This window comes from Gracilinanus agilis, chromosome 4 (assembly GCF_016433145.1).
Source record: "Gracilinanus agilis isolate LMUSP501 chromosome 4, AgileGrace, whole genome shotgun sequence".
NCBI classification, from domain to species: domain Eukaryota; kingdom Metazoa; phylum Chordata; class Mammalia; order Didelphimorphia; family Didelphidae; genus Gracilinanus; species Gracilinanus agilis.
In genome coordinates, this window is record NC_058133.1 from 132,945,203 (window position 1) to 132,965,391 (window position 20,189).

Here is a 20,189-nt window from a genome sequence, read left to right on the forward strand (position 1 = left end):
TATATATATATATATATATAGTTTCAAAGCCTGAAATCATTGCTCCTTGCTCCCTGTCTAGGTTCCCCACCAGCACATCTGTAGCTCTTGCTTGCCTTCAGGAAGTTGCCTTTGTGTTTGATGAGAGATAGGCCCTATGATATAACACCTTATAGACATGCTAGAATATATTATCTCCTGCCTCCCTAGCTGTGTGCTTAGAGGTGGTTCTGCACAGTAAGAGGTTGGGAGGTGGGGGTGCTCCAAGACCTTGGCAATTCATGCCACCTGGCCATGCTTCCTGGACACACCATTTTCTGCCACTTTACTCTGCCTCCAAAATCTCTAATACCTTCCTATTTGCCTTAGGTATGTCTCCTAAGAATTCACTACCTCCTGCCTCAGTTTCCAGATGCTTAACAACATATTGTGTTTTTGATTTACCTGACAACCCACAGAACACAGGAAACTCACAGCAACAGCAGAGGCAGGACGGGATCTCTCCCTCCCCTTATTTCCCAGTAGTTAGCATAGTCCTACTCCATATTCCAGTGACACTAAAGATATGACTGCAAAAAAACAAACAACAAAAAAAAACATTTGTTCCTACCCCCTCTTCCCTTGCCCCCAACTCCAGCTCTCAAATTTCATTCTCAACTACTTTACCCACCTTTTCTACCATACCTTCCAGAACTTAACATAATTAAGTTCTCCATAGTTAACACATTTTATTTCATTTTTTAAACTCTTCTCTATTTACATTTTGTGAGACTTACCGAGACCTAGCTCCCTCAGGATGACACTACATTTCTGGTTGTACTTTCTTTTATACCCTAGTAGTAGGTGAGTAAAAATTGAGCTCTCTCAATTGCTATTTCATTTAAATAATATTTTATTTTCCTCCTATTACATGTAATATTCATTTAAAAAAAAGTTTTCCAAATTCCCTTTTGACCTGAACTCCCTCTCTGCTTCTCCCTCTCTGAGATAGTAAACAACCTGATATAAATTTTACATGTACAATCATGCCAAACATTTTTCCATATAAGTCATTTTGTGGAAGAGATGTCAAATTTAAAAAAAGATGAAATATAAGATGTTTCAGGCAGCATTCAGACTCCATCAGTTTTTTCTCAGAGGGCAGTTGACATTTTCATCAAGTCTCTGGAATTGTCTTGGATCACTGCATTGCTAAGAATAGCTAGATCATTCACAGTTGTTCATCAAGAAATATTGCTGTCACTGTTACAATGTTCTTCTGGTTCTGCTCACTTCACTTTGTGTCAGTTCATGTAAATCTTTCCAGATTTTTCTGAAATCATCCTGCTTGTCATTTCTTATAATACAATAGTATTTCATTGATATTACATACAACAACTTGTTTAGCCCTCAATTTCCAATTCTTTGCCACCACAAAAAGAGCTACAATAAATATTTTTGTACAAATAGATGCTTTTCCCTTTTTTTAAAAATTTCTTTGGGATATAGCCCTAGTAATAGTATTAATGGAGCAAAGGATATGCACAGTTTTAGAATTCTTTGAATAAAGTTCCAAATTATTCTCTGGGGTGGTTGGATTAGATCACAAGTCCATCAGCAGCATGTCAGTGTCCCAATTTTTCCACAACCCCTCCAACATTTATCAATTTCCTTTTCTGTTATATTAACCAATCTGATAGGTATGGAGTGATACCTCAGAGGAGTTTTAATTTTCATTTCTCTTCTATTTCTAATTTTCAATTTTTCTAAATTTCTAAATTTCAATCTTTCAATTTCTAATTCAGAGATTTGGGACATTTTTTCATATGACTATAGGTGACTTTGATTTCTTCATCTGAAAACTGCCTGTTCATCTCCTTTGACCATTTATCAATTGGAGAATAATTTTTATTCTTATAAATTTGACTTAGTTCTCTGTAAATTTAAGGAAATTAGTCCTTTGTCAGATATTTGCCACAAAAATTTTTTCTAAGCTTTCTGCTTTCCTTCTTACTTGGTTGCATTTGTTTTATTTGTACAAAAACATTTTAATTTAATGCAATCAAAATTATTCATTTTGGGGACAGCTGGGTGACTCAGTGGATTGAGAGTCAGACCTAAAGATGGGAGGTCCTACATTCTAATCTGACCTCAGATGCTTCCTAGCTGTGTGACCCTGGACAAGTCACTTAGCCCCCATTGCTTAGCCCTTACCACTCTTCTGCCTTGGAGCCAATACACAGTATTGATGCTAAGATAGAAGGAAAGAGTTTAAAAAAAAATTACTCATTTTACATTTTACAGTGTTCATCTGTTTTGGTCCTTAATTCTTCCCTTTTCCAAAAATCTAACAGGTAGCTTATTCTGTGCTCCTCTAATTTATTTATGGTTCACTCTTTCTGTTTAGATCTTGTATTCATGTTAACCTTATCTTGGTATGTGGTGTGAGATAGTCCCAGTCTCTGCTGTACCATTTTCCAATTTCCCCAAACAGTTTTTGTCACAGTGAATTCTTGTCCCAAAAGGTTGGATCTTTTGATTGATCAAACACTAAATTACTATGGTCTTTTATTAGTAGGTTTTGTGTATCTTATCTTTTCCCCTGATCCACCACTCTAGTTCTTAGGAAGTACCAGATTCTTTTGATTACTACTATGTAATTCAGTTTGAGATCTGGTACTCCCTATGCAATCTTTCTTCACATTTTTTTCATCAATTCTCTTGATATTCTTGACTTTTTTTCCCCAAATGAATTTTATTATTTTTCTAGCTCTATAAAATGATTTTTGGGCAATTTAATTGATATGGCACTGAATAAGTAGATTAGGTAAAATTTTTGTTTTTATAATATTTTCTGGCTTACCCATGAGCAATTAATATTTTTCCAGTTGTTTACATCTGACTTTTTTGTGTAAAAAGTGTTTTGTAATTATAATCATACAGTTCTTGGCAAATTTTTGGCAAATAGACTCCCAATTATTTTACATTATATACTGTTGACTTAAGTGGAATTTCCTTTTCAATATCTTGCTGTTGGGATTTGTTGGTGATATGTAGAAATGCTGATGACTTATGTAGGCTTATTTTATATCCTGCATCTTTACTAAAGTTGTTAATTATTTCAACTAATTTTTAGTTGATTCTCTAGGATTTTCTTAAGTATATATACCATCATATCATCTGTGAAGTGATCATTTTGTTTCTTCATTGCCTATTCAAATTTCTTCCATTTCCTTTTCTTCTCTTATTGCTATAGCTAGCATTTCTAGTACAATATTGATTAATAGTAGTGATAATGGGCGTCTTTGTGTCACTCCTGATCTTATTGGGAAGTCTTCTAGCTTATCTTTATTACAGATACTTTGATCATTGCCATCACCCAAAAGAAATCCATGTTCAAGAGCTCCTAAATTCTTTTTTTTTCTTTTTTTTTAACCTTTACCATTACTACTGCCACTACTACAATTACTACTACCACCATCACTATTACTACTACTACCATCACCATCACCACTACCACTACTACTACTACTAACTTTTATCTTATTTTATTTTATTTAAATTGTTACCTTTTGCCATAGAATCAATACTGTGTATTAGCTCCAAGGCAGAAGAGTGGTAAGGGCTAGGCAATGGAGGTCAAGTGACTTGCCCAGGGTCACACAGCTGGGAAGTGTCTGAGATCAGATTTGAACCTAGGACCTCCCATCTCTAGGCCTGGCTCTCAATCCACTGAGCTACCCAGCTGCCTCCCTAAATTCTTTTGTATGATCATAATCTTTTATCAGTCTTTCTTTCTCTATATCTTACTATGCTTAACCTTATTCCTTATCTTTCCTGTGACTTTCATCCCTTACTGCTCTCTCAGACTGTCATCCCTACTCTGACTACATTATTTTCCCTCCCTACTCTTTACTCTTTAGAGAACAAATTCAATGCTACATTATCCTGTCAATAACTCTCAACTCTTTTGTCCTGTCACTGCTCAGGCCTCGACAAACCCTAACCTTGATTTATTTCTACCATCTGCTTGTCTGCTCCATCTAATGAGCTGTTGAACAGAATTGGAGGAAGTCATAAAACCATGCTTACTGGATCCACACAAATTCACTAGCCATTTTTGTCTGAATCTTTATTATAGAAAAACAGTCCTAATACTCCTCCCTAAATGATTATCCATATACCACAGTTACTGTCCCAGACTTCTTCTTAAGCCTCCCTTGCCACTCTCAGCTAAAGACCTCACCTCCTACTTTATGGGAAAGTTTTTGAGAGGTGAGGATTTTCTCATCTCATCCTCCACTATATCCTTTTTCACTCCATTCTTTAATGAAGAAGTGACTCTTCTTGCCAACTCTTCAACATATACTTTTAATCATCTCTTCTCTCATCTATAGAGATTTCTCCCACTCTCATCCCTACTCTTTTAGATCATGAGTCTCTCTCTAACCACTTGTTCCTTCCCTGTTCCCTACAAATACATTCACCTCTCACCTTAAAAAACCTTCAGTAGGGCCTTTCATCTGTGCTAGCTGTCCTTTATCTCCTTTTCTCAGCAAAATGCCTTTAAAAAAATTGTCTGTCTTGCATCCATTTCCCCTCCTCTCTAATTTAAAACCCTTTGGGGTCAGACTTCTGACATCATTCAACTGAAATTATTCTATCCAAAGTTAGCAATTTAATCACTAAATTTAGTGACCTTTTCACAATTCCTTCCTTTTTGATCTATATAGCTTTTGACATTGTTGACCACTATCTCACCTTGGAAACAGTCTCATCTTTTGGTTTTCATGATATTGCTGTCAGGTTCTTTTACCTGTCTGACCACTTCTTCATCTCCTTTGCTAGATCTTCATGTAATGCAAACTGAGTGTCCTCAAAGGCTCTGGACCCTTTTCTCAGTGACCTCATCAGCTCCCATGGATTCAGTTATCTTTATGCACATAATTCTGATATGTATATTTCCATCCCCATTCCACTGTGCCCCACTCCTGCATCACCAACTACCTATTGAACATTTAGAGCTAGATGTCCTATAAGCACTTCAAAGTCAACATCTGAAAAATAGCTCATTATGTTTTTCCCTAAATTTTCTCCTCTTCTGCACTCATAATTCTGACAAGAGCAATGATTCTTCCACTCACTTATGTTTAGTTTCAGTTTTATCCTCAGCTCTTCATTTACTCTCCCCACATATCCAAATCAGCTGCCAAATCTTTTTAATCCTGCCTCAACAACAGCATTTGCATATATTTCCTTTCCATTCACACAGTGTCTATTATCAGGCCATCATCTCTCCCAGGATTCATGCAGCAGCTTCCTGCTTGGTCTCCTTGCTTCATCTCTTTCTCGACTATAATCTACATAGCAGCCAAAGCAAATTTTCCCAAGGTATGGGTCTGACCATGTTACCCCTTCCCCATTTGATAAACTAGTGGTATCCTGTTGCCTAGAATTAAATATAAACTCTGTCATTTATATTTCTTCATAGCCTGGACCCTTTGTATCTTTCTAGGCTTTTTATTTATTATTCTACTCTATCCACTCTATGGTCTAGTCATACTGGCTTATTTGCCATTGTTCACACATAACATTCTCTTACTTCTGTTTCTTTGCATTGGCCTTCTCCCATGCTTGACATGCTCTTCTTCCCTACCTTTACCTTTTAGAATTCTGGATTTCTTTCAAGATGCCGTTTATGCACCACATTCTTTAAGATCCCATTCCCTGTCTATGGAACTGCTATTGTCTTCCACTCTAAGGTTACCTTCTAGCTACTCTATTTATATTTATATACAAAACAGACTTCTGAGTGTGTGTATGCACATCCCATATATGTATACACCTGAAATGTTCATTTTGCTATAATTTATTTAGATTAAAACCATTCTGACAAAATTTTTAAAAAAATAATAGTTTGTGTGATGCACAGCCATAATTAGGAATTCTTACACCTAGGGTAAACCATACCTAAGGGAACAGCATGAGAGATACCCTTAAATGGTGTAGAGGCAGATACCACCTAACAGTGGGGGTAGGTTAGCAGAAGCCTTAAACTCTAAGATCAGTATTGGGACAACTACCCTCAGAGGAGGAGAGAACCATTAGGTATCATCCTGTTTAAACTCACTTTAGCATCTTCTTATTAAGAATCATTGGTAGTTTTTTCAAGCTTTACTCTCAAAAAGTTTGATTACTCTTGGGAGAGAATAAAGCCATAATATTTTTTAACCCTTATTTTCCTGTCTTAGACTGAAGGACAAGGGCTAGGCAAATGGTGTTAAGTGACTTGTCCAAGATCACACAGCTAGGAAGTGTCTGAGGTCAAATTTGAACCCAAATCTTCTTGACTCTAGGCCTAGCACTCCACACACTGTGCCACCTACCTGCCTCTTAAAGTGATAATTTTTGTAGCAAATATGATTTGGGGTAGGAGGCTGAAAGAAGATTTGAAACTAACTCTCCTGTACTCCCCAAAAAACTCACAAAGTTTGGTATGAGAGCTGGAAGAGACATTAGAGGTCTTTTCCATTTCTTTGGTTTTACAGAGGAAGAAACTGCGAACTGAAAGAACAGTGACTATAAGCTTTTGGAGTTTTTTTTTTTCCCTCTTTCATCCATTGGAATTTAAGAAATAGTTATAGTGGGATTACTCCCTTATTTTATTGGGGTATTTCTCTTTGTTTCATGATTTTTATATTTTCAACCTGATCCTCTTGCTTAGTTCCCAGGCTCTGAGGTTTCTGAGGGAGAAATACTCATGGGCAAAAAAATTCTGGTTTGCAGGAAACCCCTTTGATTTTTTTCCTTCTATATGAGTATATCCTGATCTCTCTTTCCTGATTCTCCTGCTTCTAGTGCCCTCTTTCCGAAACTACTTTTTATTCATTGTGTATGTAATATGCACATACTTACATAGGCACACATTGTTTCTCTCTATAATAAGTGTTTTGAAAGATCTTACAACTTGTTCTTAACCAGAAGGGATGTAGCTCCCCTACTTCTTAGGCTAGCTGTAGAAGTGGGAGGTGGGTTTTCCAACCTCCTTCCTGATTGCTAGGCTGTGAGGTGGGCCTGGAAGGGGCTCCTGAATCAATCAGCCACTTATTGCATTCTTTCTGTGTGCCAGGGACTATGCTGTTTCCTAAATATACAAAAACAAAAAGAAAAAATCCCTTACCTCAAGGAGTTTTATATTCTATTGATCAAAATAACATATCCTCATATAAATAGTTTAAATATAAACAAAGTAAATACATAGTAATTTCGCAGGTGAGGAGTACGGTGAGAGCCAAGGAAATCAGGATAGGTTTCATTTAGGAGGTGGCATTTGAGCTAAGTTTAAAGTAAGCTAGATTCTAAGAGGTAGAAGTGAGAAGGGAATACATGGCAGGCATGGAGGACTTAACTGTGCAAAGGCTTGGAGAACAGAAATGGCATGTCATGTGTAAGAAACAACATGTTCCTTTTCTAAAGCATAGGTTTGACCATGTCACTTTCCTGCTCAAGATATTCCAGTGGCTCCTCTTACTTTTTGGATCAACTACAAACTTAACTCCTCTGTTTGACATTTAAAACCCTTCACAAAATGTTTAAAGTCTCTCTTTCCAGGCTTACTATTATTATTATTATCTCCATTTTACAAATGAGGAAATTGAGGTAAATAGAGGTTAAGTGACTTGGCCAGGATCACATTGCTAGTAAGTATCTGAGGCTAGATTTGAACTCAGGTTTTCCTGACTCCAGGCCCAATCCTCTACTCACTGTGCCTCAAACACAGTGATTAAAATTAGAAACCAGATTGCAAAGGTTTAGTGGTGAGTGAGAAGAAAAGAGAGAAAAGGAAGTGAATGCAATAAAGGTAGATAGCTTTTTCAAGTAGTGTGAAAAAGAAGGAAAGCTGTAGGACAAAAGAGTGAGGGCTGTTTTTGTTTTTGTTTTTAAAACAGATCTTGAGTATGTTTATAGACAAGATAGAAGAATCCAGTAGCTAGGGAGAGATTAGAGAAGATTAGAAAGAGAACCAAAGAGGAGTAGCTGAGTGGCTCAGTGGATTGAGAGCCAGGCCTAGAGACAGTAGGCCATGGATTCAAATCTGGCCTCAGACACTTCCTACCTGTGTGACTCTGGGCAAGTCACTTAACCCCAGTTGCCTACCCCATGCCATTCTTCTGCCTTGGAAGTGTTGATTCTAAGACAAAAGATAAGGGTTTTGTTTTTTAAGGAAGAGAACCAGAAGCAATTGAATATAGTAGCAGTGTTAGGTAAACCTAAGAATTACAATTGTTCAGGTTAGGGCTCACAATATGGCAAAAACTGTTGTTGTTTTTTTTTAAATTGGAAAGTAGTCTGGCAGAAATTATTTTTAGACTAACATCTGAACAGTTAACCATAATAAGCTCCAAATGATTACATAGTCTAGATAGAAAAAATCATTTGAAAACAAATTACAGAATCAAGAGATTCCTTTCACTATGATAGGGGGAAAATTTTTGATCAGACAAGAGATGGAGTTGATCAAAAGTGGGTCAATTTTTACATGTAAGCTTTTTGCACAAATACAATGCAATTAGAAGAGAAACATTAACTGAGATTGTTTTTTTGCAGCAAATTTTTCTGACAAAGGTCTGCTATAGGAAATAGAAGCGCCTAAGTTGACTTTTACAGGTCCGATATTTAAAATATATAAGGAGGGGGCAGCTGGGTAGCTCAGTGGATTGAGAGCCAGGCCTAGAGATGGGAGGTCCTGGGTTCAAATCTGGCCTCAGACACTTCCCAGCTGTGTGACCCTGGGCAAGTCACTTAACCCTATTTGCCTAGTCCTTGGCCTTCTGTCTTAGAATTGTTACTAAAACAGAAAGTAAGGATTTTTTTTTTTTAATATTACCAAAGGGTTTCACAAATGTAAGGTGTAGGAAAAGACCTGGAATGCTGGAAGAAGACTAGGTCTTTTATCTGATACTGAGGATATGTGAGTCTTGAGAAAACATCTGAAAGTATCCTTTTTGAGGAATGCAGTAGTAGCCAGTTAGTGAAAGAGTAAAAAAAACCTGGCAGTGAAGACATAGTTGAGATTAGGGAACATAAATTTATAGTAATCCCTGAAATGCCTCCCTCTCTACTCTGTAGGAGTGTTTCCTTAGGAATTTCAAGAGGTAATCAAACTGCTTGACCATCCTAGCTTCTTCCTTAGATGTTGCCAAAAGTTTTTTAAATTTCCTAACCAAATTTACCTGTCCTAGAACAATGCCCCGATTTCCACTTTTGTGATATGTCAGCAATGTTATGTCTCATTTCTTTTCACTATTTTCCTTGCTATCTAATGACTTCTTTCTCTTAATTTACCTGATTACCCTAAGACTTCTGGTTAAAGGAACTGAATTTGAAGTACCAGTTTTGCCACTCACTAGTCTAATGTTTAGCCATAGTCAAATAAGTTAACTTCTCTGAATTTCAGTTTCTTTAACCACAAAATAAGGATGATATCCCATAGGGTTCTTTTGAGGAAAAAAGTTTACAAATTTTAAATAATTATGGAAATGTGAATTATTGTTTTCTAAGTGAGGGCTGAAATAAAGGACTTTCCAATTAATTTCTAATTTAAGAAAATTGAAATAACTGGAACATACCATTCTCCCATGCCAGATGATTAATTAAGGCGTTAATACAAGCTGATATTGTGTTTATTAGGATTTCAGGCATCAGTCAAATCCAACATTCTATGTAATGCTGGCAGATAATCTTCATATAAGGCCCTACCTGCACAAAGAAGGGGAATTACAATCTCATATGTCTTCCTTGGATCCAAGCGTGGTCATTTTAATTTCTATGCTCATAAGACTTAGAGGAGTCTCAAGTATGGACAAATGCAGTACTCAGAGTGCTGAACTCTTAGAATAAAAAGACAGAATTTGAATCCTGTCACCAGGTCCTTGGGCAAGAAACCTCACCTATTTGGGCCTTAGTCTTCATCTATAAAATGAGAGTTGGACCAGATGACCTCTAGGGTCACTTCCAATTCTAAGGCTCTGATTTTGTGATCTAATTCAATCCCTTTAGAGCCTGTGACTAAATCTGGGACTTTCAATCAGAGTGTTTAGTAACCATTTATTTGTATGTCGACATTTGAAGCTCTGTTTAACAAAGCCACTCCTGGGGAAGGTGGGTGGTTCAGTGAATCATGGCGTCGGGAGGACCTGGGTTCAAATTTGGCCTCAGATCCTTCCTAGTTGTGTGACCCTGGGTAAGTCACTTGAACCCAATTGCCTAGTCCTTACCTCTCTTCTGTCTTAGAATTGATACCAAGACAAAAAAAAAAAAGGTAAGAGTTAAAAAAAGAGAGAGAAGCTTCTTCTCTCTTAAGGATTTTATCTCTGCCACAGACCGTAATTTTATTAAAAATACATTCTGGATATTACAGTACAAATTGTAAGTTTCTTGAGGGCAAGGATTATTTCATTTTTGTCTTTGTATTTCCAGCCTAGCACAAAGTAGGGATTTAAAGCTTAGTCAATTGAACTGAAAGATAGAAGCTAAATATACCTTAACATAATTTGCAGACAAAAAGCAAGTATATTTGGATTGTCAACACTATGGCCAAAGATTTGCTCTTATTTAATTGGTAAAGAGTCAGACTGGAAAACTAGTGGAAATGGTGAAGGAAAAACTAGAAAGATGCAAGAGAACTCTTTGTTCAGTATTGAATCTGAACTAATAACATTTGTTTTTTCCTTGTTCCCTTTCTGTCCTGTAGGTTTGTAAGCGAATGGACTTAGTCTGCCAGAGAATGTTGAATCAGGGATTTCTGAAAGTGGAAAGATATCACAACCTGTGTCAAAAACAAGTTAAAGCACAGCTTCCAAGGTATGTTGATAGTATAGCAAAGACTTTATGTTTTGGGGTTTGTTTAGGCCTCAGTAAAGGTCCAGGTGTTTAAGGAGTAATGTCCTAAGTTTTTATAACAAAGGCTCCATTAGCAATTTCTGCTGCTATTTGAACTTCTTTTTCTTTAAATTAAATTGAATCTTTTTCAACTAACAAAATTTTTTCTGTCCTTCCCACAGTAAAAAGGCAGGGGAAAGCCAAATATGCTTAGCCAAGCAAAAATAATTTTCACATTGGGCATGTTTAAAAACTGTATATCTGATTCTGCATCCTAAATCCATTGCCTACCTCTCTATTGGGCAATGATGAGTGGAGTGTTTCCTCATGTGTCCTGTGAAAGCATGATTGGTCATGGTATTGTTCAGAGTTCTTGTGACCTTTTTCAATAAAAATTTTTAATAGGTAATCAATGTCCAACATGATTAAGGAAAAACTTTTAACTATTTGACTTTATGTTTTCATTTTTCTCCTGTCATATTTGATCTTGAGTCATTAGATTTTTATTGAGTAGTAAAAAGACAAAAATTGGTCTATATATATTTTCCATACAAGTACATTACTTTAGTTCTAAAATACACTAAAAATAAAAAACAAACAAAAAACCTCTTTATCTTTTTTGTTTTAAACACCTTAAAAAATTATCCCACTACAGCTAGCTCTACTATTTAAGAGTTGTTTATCCATTTTGGGGTTGTTGGTGTCTTTTGTCTTTTTTTTTCTATTGTCTCAGTTAATTGTTAACAGATTTTCCAGATCAAATCAGTTTATTTTCCTACATTTTCCATTGGATTTCATTTACTTTGATTATTATTATGAGTCATTGAAACAAAAGAGGTAGAAAAAACAAAAAAATAGGAATATATTGGTTTCCAAAATAGCCTATATGAATAGTAATAAAAGCTTACACTACCATCATCACTACATCTTATAAGAAGAGAAAAAGGAAGGAGTGAAAAAGGCAAGAGGAAATAAATAGCAAGGGAGAGTTTAAATGGAGACCAAAAGAAATGATAATAAAAAAAGTCAGACCTTAGTTTCCTGTAGAAACTGCTATATTTTATTCCCCATTTCAAAAGGAATGGTCAGATGATGCAGGATGCTGGTGACCCTTCTTTTTCTTTTTTCTTTTCTTTTTTTAATTTTTTTTAAACCCTTAACTTCTGTGTATTGGCTCCTAGGTGAAAGAGTGATAAGGGTGGGCAATGGGGGTCAAGTGACTTGCCCAGGGTCAAACACCTGGGAAGTGTGAGGCCAGATTTGAACCTAGGACCTCCCGTCTCTAGGCCTGACTCTCAATCCACTGAGCTACCCAGCTGCCCCTGACCCTTCTTTTTCCTTTTTTTTTTTTTTTTTAACCCTTACCTTCCATCTTAGAATCAATATTGTTTGTTGGTCTTAAGGCAGAAGCATGGTAAGGGTTAGGCAATGGAGGTTAAGTGACTTGCTCAGGGTCACACAGCTGGGAAGTGTCTAAGGTCAGATTTGAACCTAGGACCTCCCATCTCTAGGCCTGGCTCTCAATCCACTGTCCGCCCCCTACCTCCTTCTTAAGATTATCAGGAACTTAGTCTCTCATTTCCTTTATTCACAGATTTATTCATAAGTTAGAAAAGGTAGCAAGGAAGAGGATGGAATGAAAGGAAAACCCTAGAAAGGATAAGATTAAAATTTATTAAGTAATGAACAAATTAAGTAAAAATACTGATAAGATAAATTGTAAGTTGGAACGTCGAGATAACATTTCTACAGTAATGTAGACTGAAAAATCAATAGAAACATTGCAGGTAATATGGCAGAAATATATCTAGTAAGAAGTTATTTGATTAGTAATACTCATCCATGGTACTTACCTCACAGGACTGATATGAAGATCAAAGGGAGAACAAGTAAATAGAGTACTTTATGAAATCTTAAAGCCCTATATAGATGTAAAAATAAATTAGACTAAACTAATTCAGTCAAAGGCATGAGAAGAGATAAAAGAATGCTTATAAAAATATAAAGTAACCTGGAAAAAATAAGAATATGAATAGAAAAAAATCAGAATAAATATGCTTGAGCAAAAAATCAGTAGAAAATGAAAATAAAGTAAAAAAATCCCAGAATGTAATATTAAAAGAAATTAATAGATAAATAGTCCAAAATAAATAGATCTGAAAGGTATAACAACAAGATCAAACCTTAGATCAATATGAATTCCATGGTGTATCAAGGAAAAGAATTAAACATGGTATTAATAGAACACATTGCAGAAAACTTACTGGAGCAGACAAGAATAGAAAATAATACTACACTTAAAAAATTTATAAGACTACAACATAAGGTCCAAAATGAAAGTTCTTGGGAACATAATTATTTAATATCTGAATTATAAGGACAAAAAAACCTTTAGGCATTGAGAAGGGAAAAGAAAATTACCTATCAAAACTATCAATTGAGATATTATATATGTTTAAAAATAGGCATGATAAAAAGAATAAAATGGCATAAAAGTATTTACTTTTCCTATACATTTAATCATATCATTTTTAAGATAAAAAAGACTATAACATTCAAAATTTGTTGTCAATAAGCTGATCAGTAAAAAACCCAAATGAAAAAATACTTCAAGTACTAAGGACTAGGTCAGTTCAGTGATAAGATATTAAAAATAATTTTTTTTTTTATCCTGGGACTCCATTCTAGGAGCATAGGGCCACGACCGGTAGGCAATGGGTCACACAGTCGCTCAGGGTTGCCCAGCTGGGAAGTGTCTGGGCCCGGGTTTGAACCTAGGACCTTTTCGTCTCTAGGCCTGGCTCTCAATCCACTGAGCTAGCCCAGCTGCCCCTACTTTAGGTTGCAGTTTCTTTAGCAGATATAGTTTTTACAGGGTGGGGTTGCTAGCCCCACGCCCAACCCTCCTCCTTTTTCATCCAGGCTAGGGACCGTCCTTGGCCCAGGAGTGGTAAGGGTGGGCAATTGGGGTCAAGTGACTTGCCCAAGGTCACACAGCTGGAAGTGTCCGAGGTCGGACTTGAACCTAGGACCTCCAGTCTCTAGGCCTGGCTCTCAATCCACTGAGCCACCCAGCTGCCATTAAAAATAATAGCATATGTTAATTCTGTTACTACCTATAAATAAAATCACTAAATATAATACATATACAAATAAGCTTTTGTAAGTAAAATAGAAACAAATTAGTATTTATCCATATTTAAATATATCCATATTTAATAATTTATAAGCAGTTTATAATTAATAAGCAATAATAGAAGCTAACATTTATATAACACTTAAGGTTTTCAAAGCATTTTATATCTCATTTGATTCTCACAGTGAAGAAAACTGAGGCATAGAGAGGTTAAATGACTTGCTCATAGCTACAAAGCTAGTAAGTGTTGGATGCAAGTTTGAACTCAGGTCTTCTTGACTCCAAGTCTAGCACTTTTCACACTCTACCATCTAGCCACTTATAAACAACAAATAAAGAAGTATAAAATAATAATTTTTAAAAAGGAATTTTAAAAAGAAAAGTCCTGATGGTCCTCAAAACAAACTTCCTACCTGTAACCAAAAATTTTTAAACCCTTACTTTCTGTCTTAGAATTGATACTGAGTATTGATTCCAAGGCAGAAGAGCAGGAGGGCAAGGCAGTGGGGGTTAAGTGACTTGTCCAGAGTGATACACCTAGGAAGTATCTGTGGACACATTTTAACCCAAGACCTCCCATCTCCTGGTCTGACTATCTACTGAGCCCCCTAGAGCTGCCCCTGTAGCCATAGTATTCTAAAGATAGGAGTTTTGTTAAACTTTATTAATAAAAATAGTTATAATATAAAAAATAAGTTAAATTACATTCCCCCCTTGACATTAAAAAGGAAAAGGAAAAAATTCAATAAGACAAAATTGATTTTAACATTTCAGATGTTAAATTTGAAGGAAATGAATTATCTTTTAAAAGTTATAATGTAGGGGCATCTAGATGGCTCAGTGGATTGAGAGCCAGGCCTAGAGATAGGAAGTCCTAGGTTCAAATTTGACCTTAGCCACTTCCTAGCTGTATGACCCTGGGCAAGTCACTTAACCCCCATTGCGTAGCCCTTACCTTCTGCCTCAGAACCAATACACAGTATTGATTCTAAGACAAAAGGTATAGGGTTTAAAAAAATTATAATGTAGTTAAAAAATATACCCATATATTTATTACCCCTAGTAAATATCTTTAACATAAAAATAAAAATAACTAGATAAATATTTTTCTGTGTTTACATGATTTATTTTTTTTCCCTCCTTTCTTTCCTCCTCCCTCTCAGAGCTAACAAGCAATGAATAACTCTAATTTATTAGTAAGGTTAATTTATCAAACCTAAATATTATTCTTTGCAGCTTTCACCCATTATTCCTTTTTATACCCAGTTGGAGTCAGACAGTAAGTCATTAATCTCTCTTCCACATGATAACTTTTCATTTTACTTGAAGACAACTGTCACATTCCCTATAAGTCTACTTTTCTCTGGGATAAACATCTTGATCAATTCCTTCAATTGATCCTCATATGACATGAACTTCAATCCTACAGCTATCCTGATTTCCTCCCTTTGGATATTGTCCAACTTTTCAGTGTTCTTCCTCTGTTGTCAAAGTATAACAGATCTAATGAAAAGACTAACAAAGAAATCACATCTGAATTTATTAATAAATTATTAATAATAGGTATATAGAAATGGCTAAAAAGAAAACAAACAGTACAAAAAGGAAAGTAGAAAAAGTGGTAACAAAGTTAAAGGCAGAAATAGAGTAAGAAAAAATTGAAATAATAAATACAATTAATTAGGTCAAATTTCTAAAAGATCAATAACATTTACGAAAAGTTAACAAAAGTCAATTTTATAAGGAGAAAGTAAACATAATCACTAAGATTAAAAAACAAAAGAGATTAATATCACTAGGAAATATCAAGTACAAGTACATTCTAATAAACTTCTTTGGATTTGTGATCTCATCGACTTGGGCACAATTCCAACAGGACATATCAGTACCTATTTGTGGCTTCTCATCCTGGGTGACTCTTGTCCATGTCTTTTTTGTTTCTTTTTTCTCTCCTACCCCTCCCTAAGAAGGCAGGTAATATGATATAGTTTGAACATACATTATCAACAGTACATATTTCACTGTTTGTCATGTTGTGAAACAAAACACATATTGCTTATACACACAAAAAAATTAATTGAGGAAATGAATATATTTCAATCTGCATTTGAACTTTTGCTCCTTCTATGGTCATGGATATATCATGAGTCTCTTGGAGTTGTCCTGTATCCTTGGCTTGTTGATGGTAGTTAAGTCAGTGACAGTTGGTCATCATACATGTCATTTTTATGGCACAGTAGTATTCTATTACAATCGTTTACCACAATTTGTTCAGCCACTTCTCAATTGATGATATCCCTTTAGTTTCCAGTTCTTTGCTATCACTGAAAGATGCTCTGAAAATTTTACAGCATTGAGTTTTCTTTTCCTTTTTATTAAAATAATCTTAGGAAATAAACCTAATAGTATCAATTCAAATCAGTGATGGGCAAACTATTCCCCTCTTGCCAGATCCACCCATCAATGCCTTAAGCAATTCCCTAATCACTACATCTGGATGTGGGGACCTAGTGATTAGCGAATTGCTTAAGGTACTGATGGGTGGATCTGGCAAGAGGGGAATAGTTTGCCCATCACTGATTTAGAGCATTTGTTCATATAGTTATATATAGCTTTGATTCCTTCATCCAAAAACTGTCTATTCATATTTTTTGACCATTTATCATTTGGGGAATAGCCCATATTCTTATATATTTGACAAAGTTCTCTATATATTTTAGATGTGAGATGTTATCTGAGAAACTGTCTATAAAAGTTTTTTCCTAATTTTTTGCTTTCCTTCTAGTCTTGGCTACATTAGTTTTATCTGTACAAAAACTTTTCAATTTAATGTATTCCGATTTATCCATTTTACATTTCACAATGCTTTTCTATCTTGTTTATTCATAAATTCTCCTTTCCATAAATGTGATAGGTAATAAATATGTTCCTTTTTCTTCTGATTTGATTATAATGTCTCTCTTTATAACTGGATCATGTATCCATTTTGACCTTATCTTGGTAAATAGTGTAAGATATTGAATGTCTTTGTCTAATTTCTACCAAATTGCTTTCCTGTTTTCCCAACTATTTTTTATCAAGGAGTTAATTCTTACTTCAAAAACTTGATCTTTAAAAGTTGTAACACAAGGTTACAACTTTTACAACTGTTTGTTATGTCTGTTCTGATTTACTTTTCTGGTTTTTAGCCATAACCAGATAGTTTTGATAATTACTGCTTTTTAAAATAGTTTAAAAATCTGGTACTGCTATACATCCTTCCCTAACATTTTTTCATTATTTTCTTTAATATTCTTTACCTTTTTTTCCAAATAAATTTTATTATTTTTTCTACTTAAATAAAAAAAAACATTCTTTTCTTAATTTAATTAGGGTGCCAATTAAGAAATATGACCAGTTAAGATTGTTATTTTTTTTTATTATTTTTTTTTAAACCCTTGTACTTCCGGTGCATTGTCCCATAGGTGGAAGATTGGTAAGGGTGGGCAATAGGGGTCAAGTGACTTGCCCAGGGTCACACAACTGGAAAGTGGCTGAGGCCGGGCCTGAACCCAGGACCTCCTGTCTCTAGACCTGACTCTCACTCCACTGAGCTACCCAGCTGCCCCTAAGATTGTTATTTTAAGTATAATGGCTCTACCCACCTATGAACAATTAATATTTCTCCAGTTATTTAAGTCTGATTTTATTTGTATAAAAAGTGTTTTATAATTCTGTTCATGTAGTTTTTGGAAGATAGACTCCTACGTATTTTATTCCACCATGGTTAATTTAAATAGATTGTCTCTTACTATCTTTTCTTACAGGACAAGTAATACACAGAAATGTTGATGATTCATGTGGGTTTATTCTATATCCTAATTATTTGCTAAAATTATTGCTAGTTTCAATTAAGTTTTTAGTTGAATCTCAAGGATTTTCTACATCATCATATTTTCTATGAAAAGAGATAAGTTTTCTTTGTCTATTGTCCATTCTGATTCCTTCAATTTCTTTTTCTTTTCTTGTTACTATTGCTAGCATTTCCCAGATAGTATTAAATAATATTGGTGATAATGGGCATCCTTGTTTCACTCCCTTTTTTATAGGGAAGGCTTCTAACTTATTCCCATTATAGATTATTTTAGCTAATGTTTTTAAGCATGTACTTATTAATCTAAGGAAAAATCCATTTATACCTATGCTCCCAAGTGTTTTTAATAGAAATGAGTTTATTTTTTATAAAGCTTTTTCTCCATCTATTGATATAATCATATGATTTTTGTTACTTTTTTTTTGATGTAATAAATTATGTTAATAGTCATCATTGCATACCTAGTATACATATGTTTGGTCATAATGTATAATCTTTATGATACATTGTTGAGGTCTCTTGGTTAATATTTTGCTTCTATATTAATAAAACTGACATAATTTTCATGGTTTTTTTTTTTTACTCTTCCTGATTTGGATAGCAGCACCATGTTTGTTTCATAAAAGGAGTTTGGCAAGACTCCTTTACAAATTGTCCTAAATTATTTAAATAATATTGGAATTAGTGGGGCAGCTGGGTGGCTCAGTGGATTGAAATCCAGACCTAGAGATGGGAGGTCCTAGGTTCAAATTTGGCCTCAGACACTTCCTAGCTGTGTGACCCCGGGCAGGTCACTTAACCTCCATTGCCTAGCCCTTAACACTTCTGCCTTGGAGCCAATACACAGTATTGACTCCAAGACAGAAAATATGGGTTATATATATATTGGAATTAACTGATCTTTAAATGTTTGATAAAATTCACTTGTAAATTCATTTGGTTCTGATGCTTTTTTTCTTTTTAGAGCCTTTTCAGTTTCTTTTTCTAAAATAAGTTTACTTAAATATTCTGTTTCCTCCTCTATCAGTCTAGGCAATTTATATTTTTTAAAGTATTCATCCATTTTACTTAAATTATTAAATTTGTTGGCATATAATTGGGCAAAATAACTCCTAATCATTGCTTTGATTTCATCTTCATTAATGGTAAATTCACCCTTTTCATTTTTGATGCTATTGGTTTGGTTTTCTTCTCTCTTCTTTAATCTTGTTAATCAGTGATTTATTTTTTTTTTTCATAAAACCAACTTATATTAATTCAGTGGTTTTTTTACATTCAGTTGTGTTACTCACTTTTAATTTTTAGGATTTCCAATTTAGTAGCTAATTAGGGTTTTTAATTTGTTCTTTTTAATATTTTTTAATTGTATATCCAATTTACTGATCTGTCCTTTCCCTATTTTAGTAATATGAGCATTTGGAGATATAAATTTTCCTCTTATTATTGCTTTTGCTGTATCCCATAAGTTTTGGTTATAAATTCTCTAAAAGGGTTCACAAGTATGCTGTACTGCCCTCTCCATCTTTTAATATTTCATGTATATTCATTTATATTAATGGAGAATTTGATTTATCCATTTGTAATTGCTTATTTTTACTTCATTATCAGCCCACTTCCTTTTCCAGTCATGTATCTCTGATGGCACCCTTTATTCTATATAATTCAACATTTATTTTATTATTATATATTTTTAATTTTTTCCCCATGGTTACATGATTCTTGTTGTCTCCCTCCCCTCTTCCTTCCCCTGCCCCATAGTTGACAAGCAATTTTACTGGGTTATACATATATTATCACTCATCTTATTTCCATATTATTCATTTTTGAAATAGAGTAATCTTTTAAAATCAAAACCTCAAATCCTATACCCATATAAACAAGTGATAAATTATATATTTTCTTCTGGATTTCTACTCCCACAGTTCTTTCCTAGATGTGGATAGCATTCTTTCTCATAAGTCCCTCGGCATTGTCCCGAATCATTGCATTGCTTCTAGTAGCAGAGGCAATCACATTTGATTGTCCTCCCACAATGTTTCAGTTACCATGTACAATGTTCTCTTGGTTCTGCGTCACTCTGCATCAGTTCATGGAGGTTCTTCCAGTTCTTAAAGACATCAAGCAGTTCATCATTCCTTATAGCACAGTAGTATTCCATCACCATCATATACCACAATTTATTCAGCCATTCCCCAATTGAAGGACACCTCTCATTTTCCAATTTTTTGCTACCACAAAAAGTGCAGCTGTAAATGTTTTTGTACAAACTGAACCTTCCCCATTTTTTTTTATCTCTTTGGGATAAAAACCCAGTGGTGGTATTGCTGGATCAAAGTTCAGACAGTCTTTTAAAGCCCTTTG

The 20,189-nt window shown here is 34.8% G+C and overlaps 1 protein-coding gene across 1 annotated transcript in view; it reads left to right on the plus strand.

Moving 5' to 3' along the window:
- FBXO28 (F-box protein 28) overlaps window positions 1-20,189 on the plus strand; it is an 84,349-nt gene that overhangs the window by 15,653 nt on the left and 48,507 nt on the right. The window contains exon 2 of the mRNA XM_044676895.1: window positions 10,712-10,821. Within this exon, the coding sequence (XP_044532830.1) occupies window positions 10,712-10,821 (110 nt within the window). The remainder of the gene's footprint in view (window positions 1-10,711; window positions 10,822-20,189) is intronic.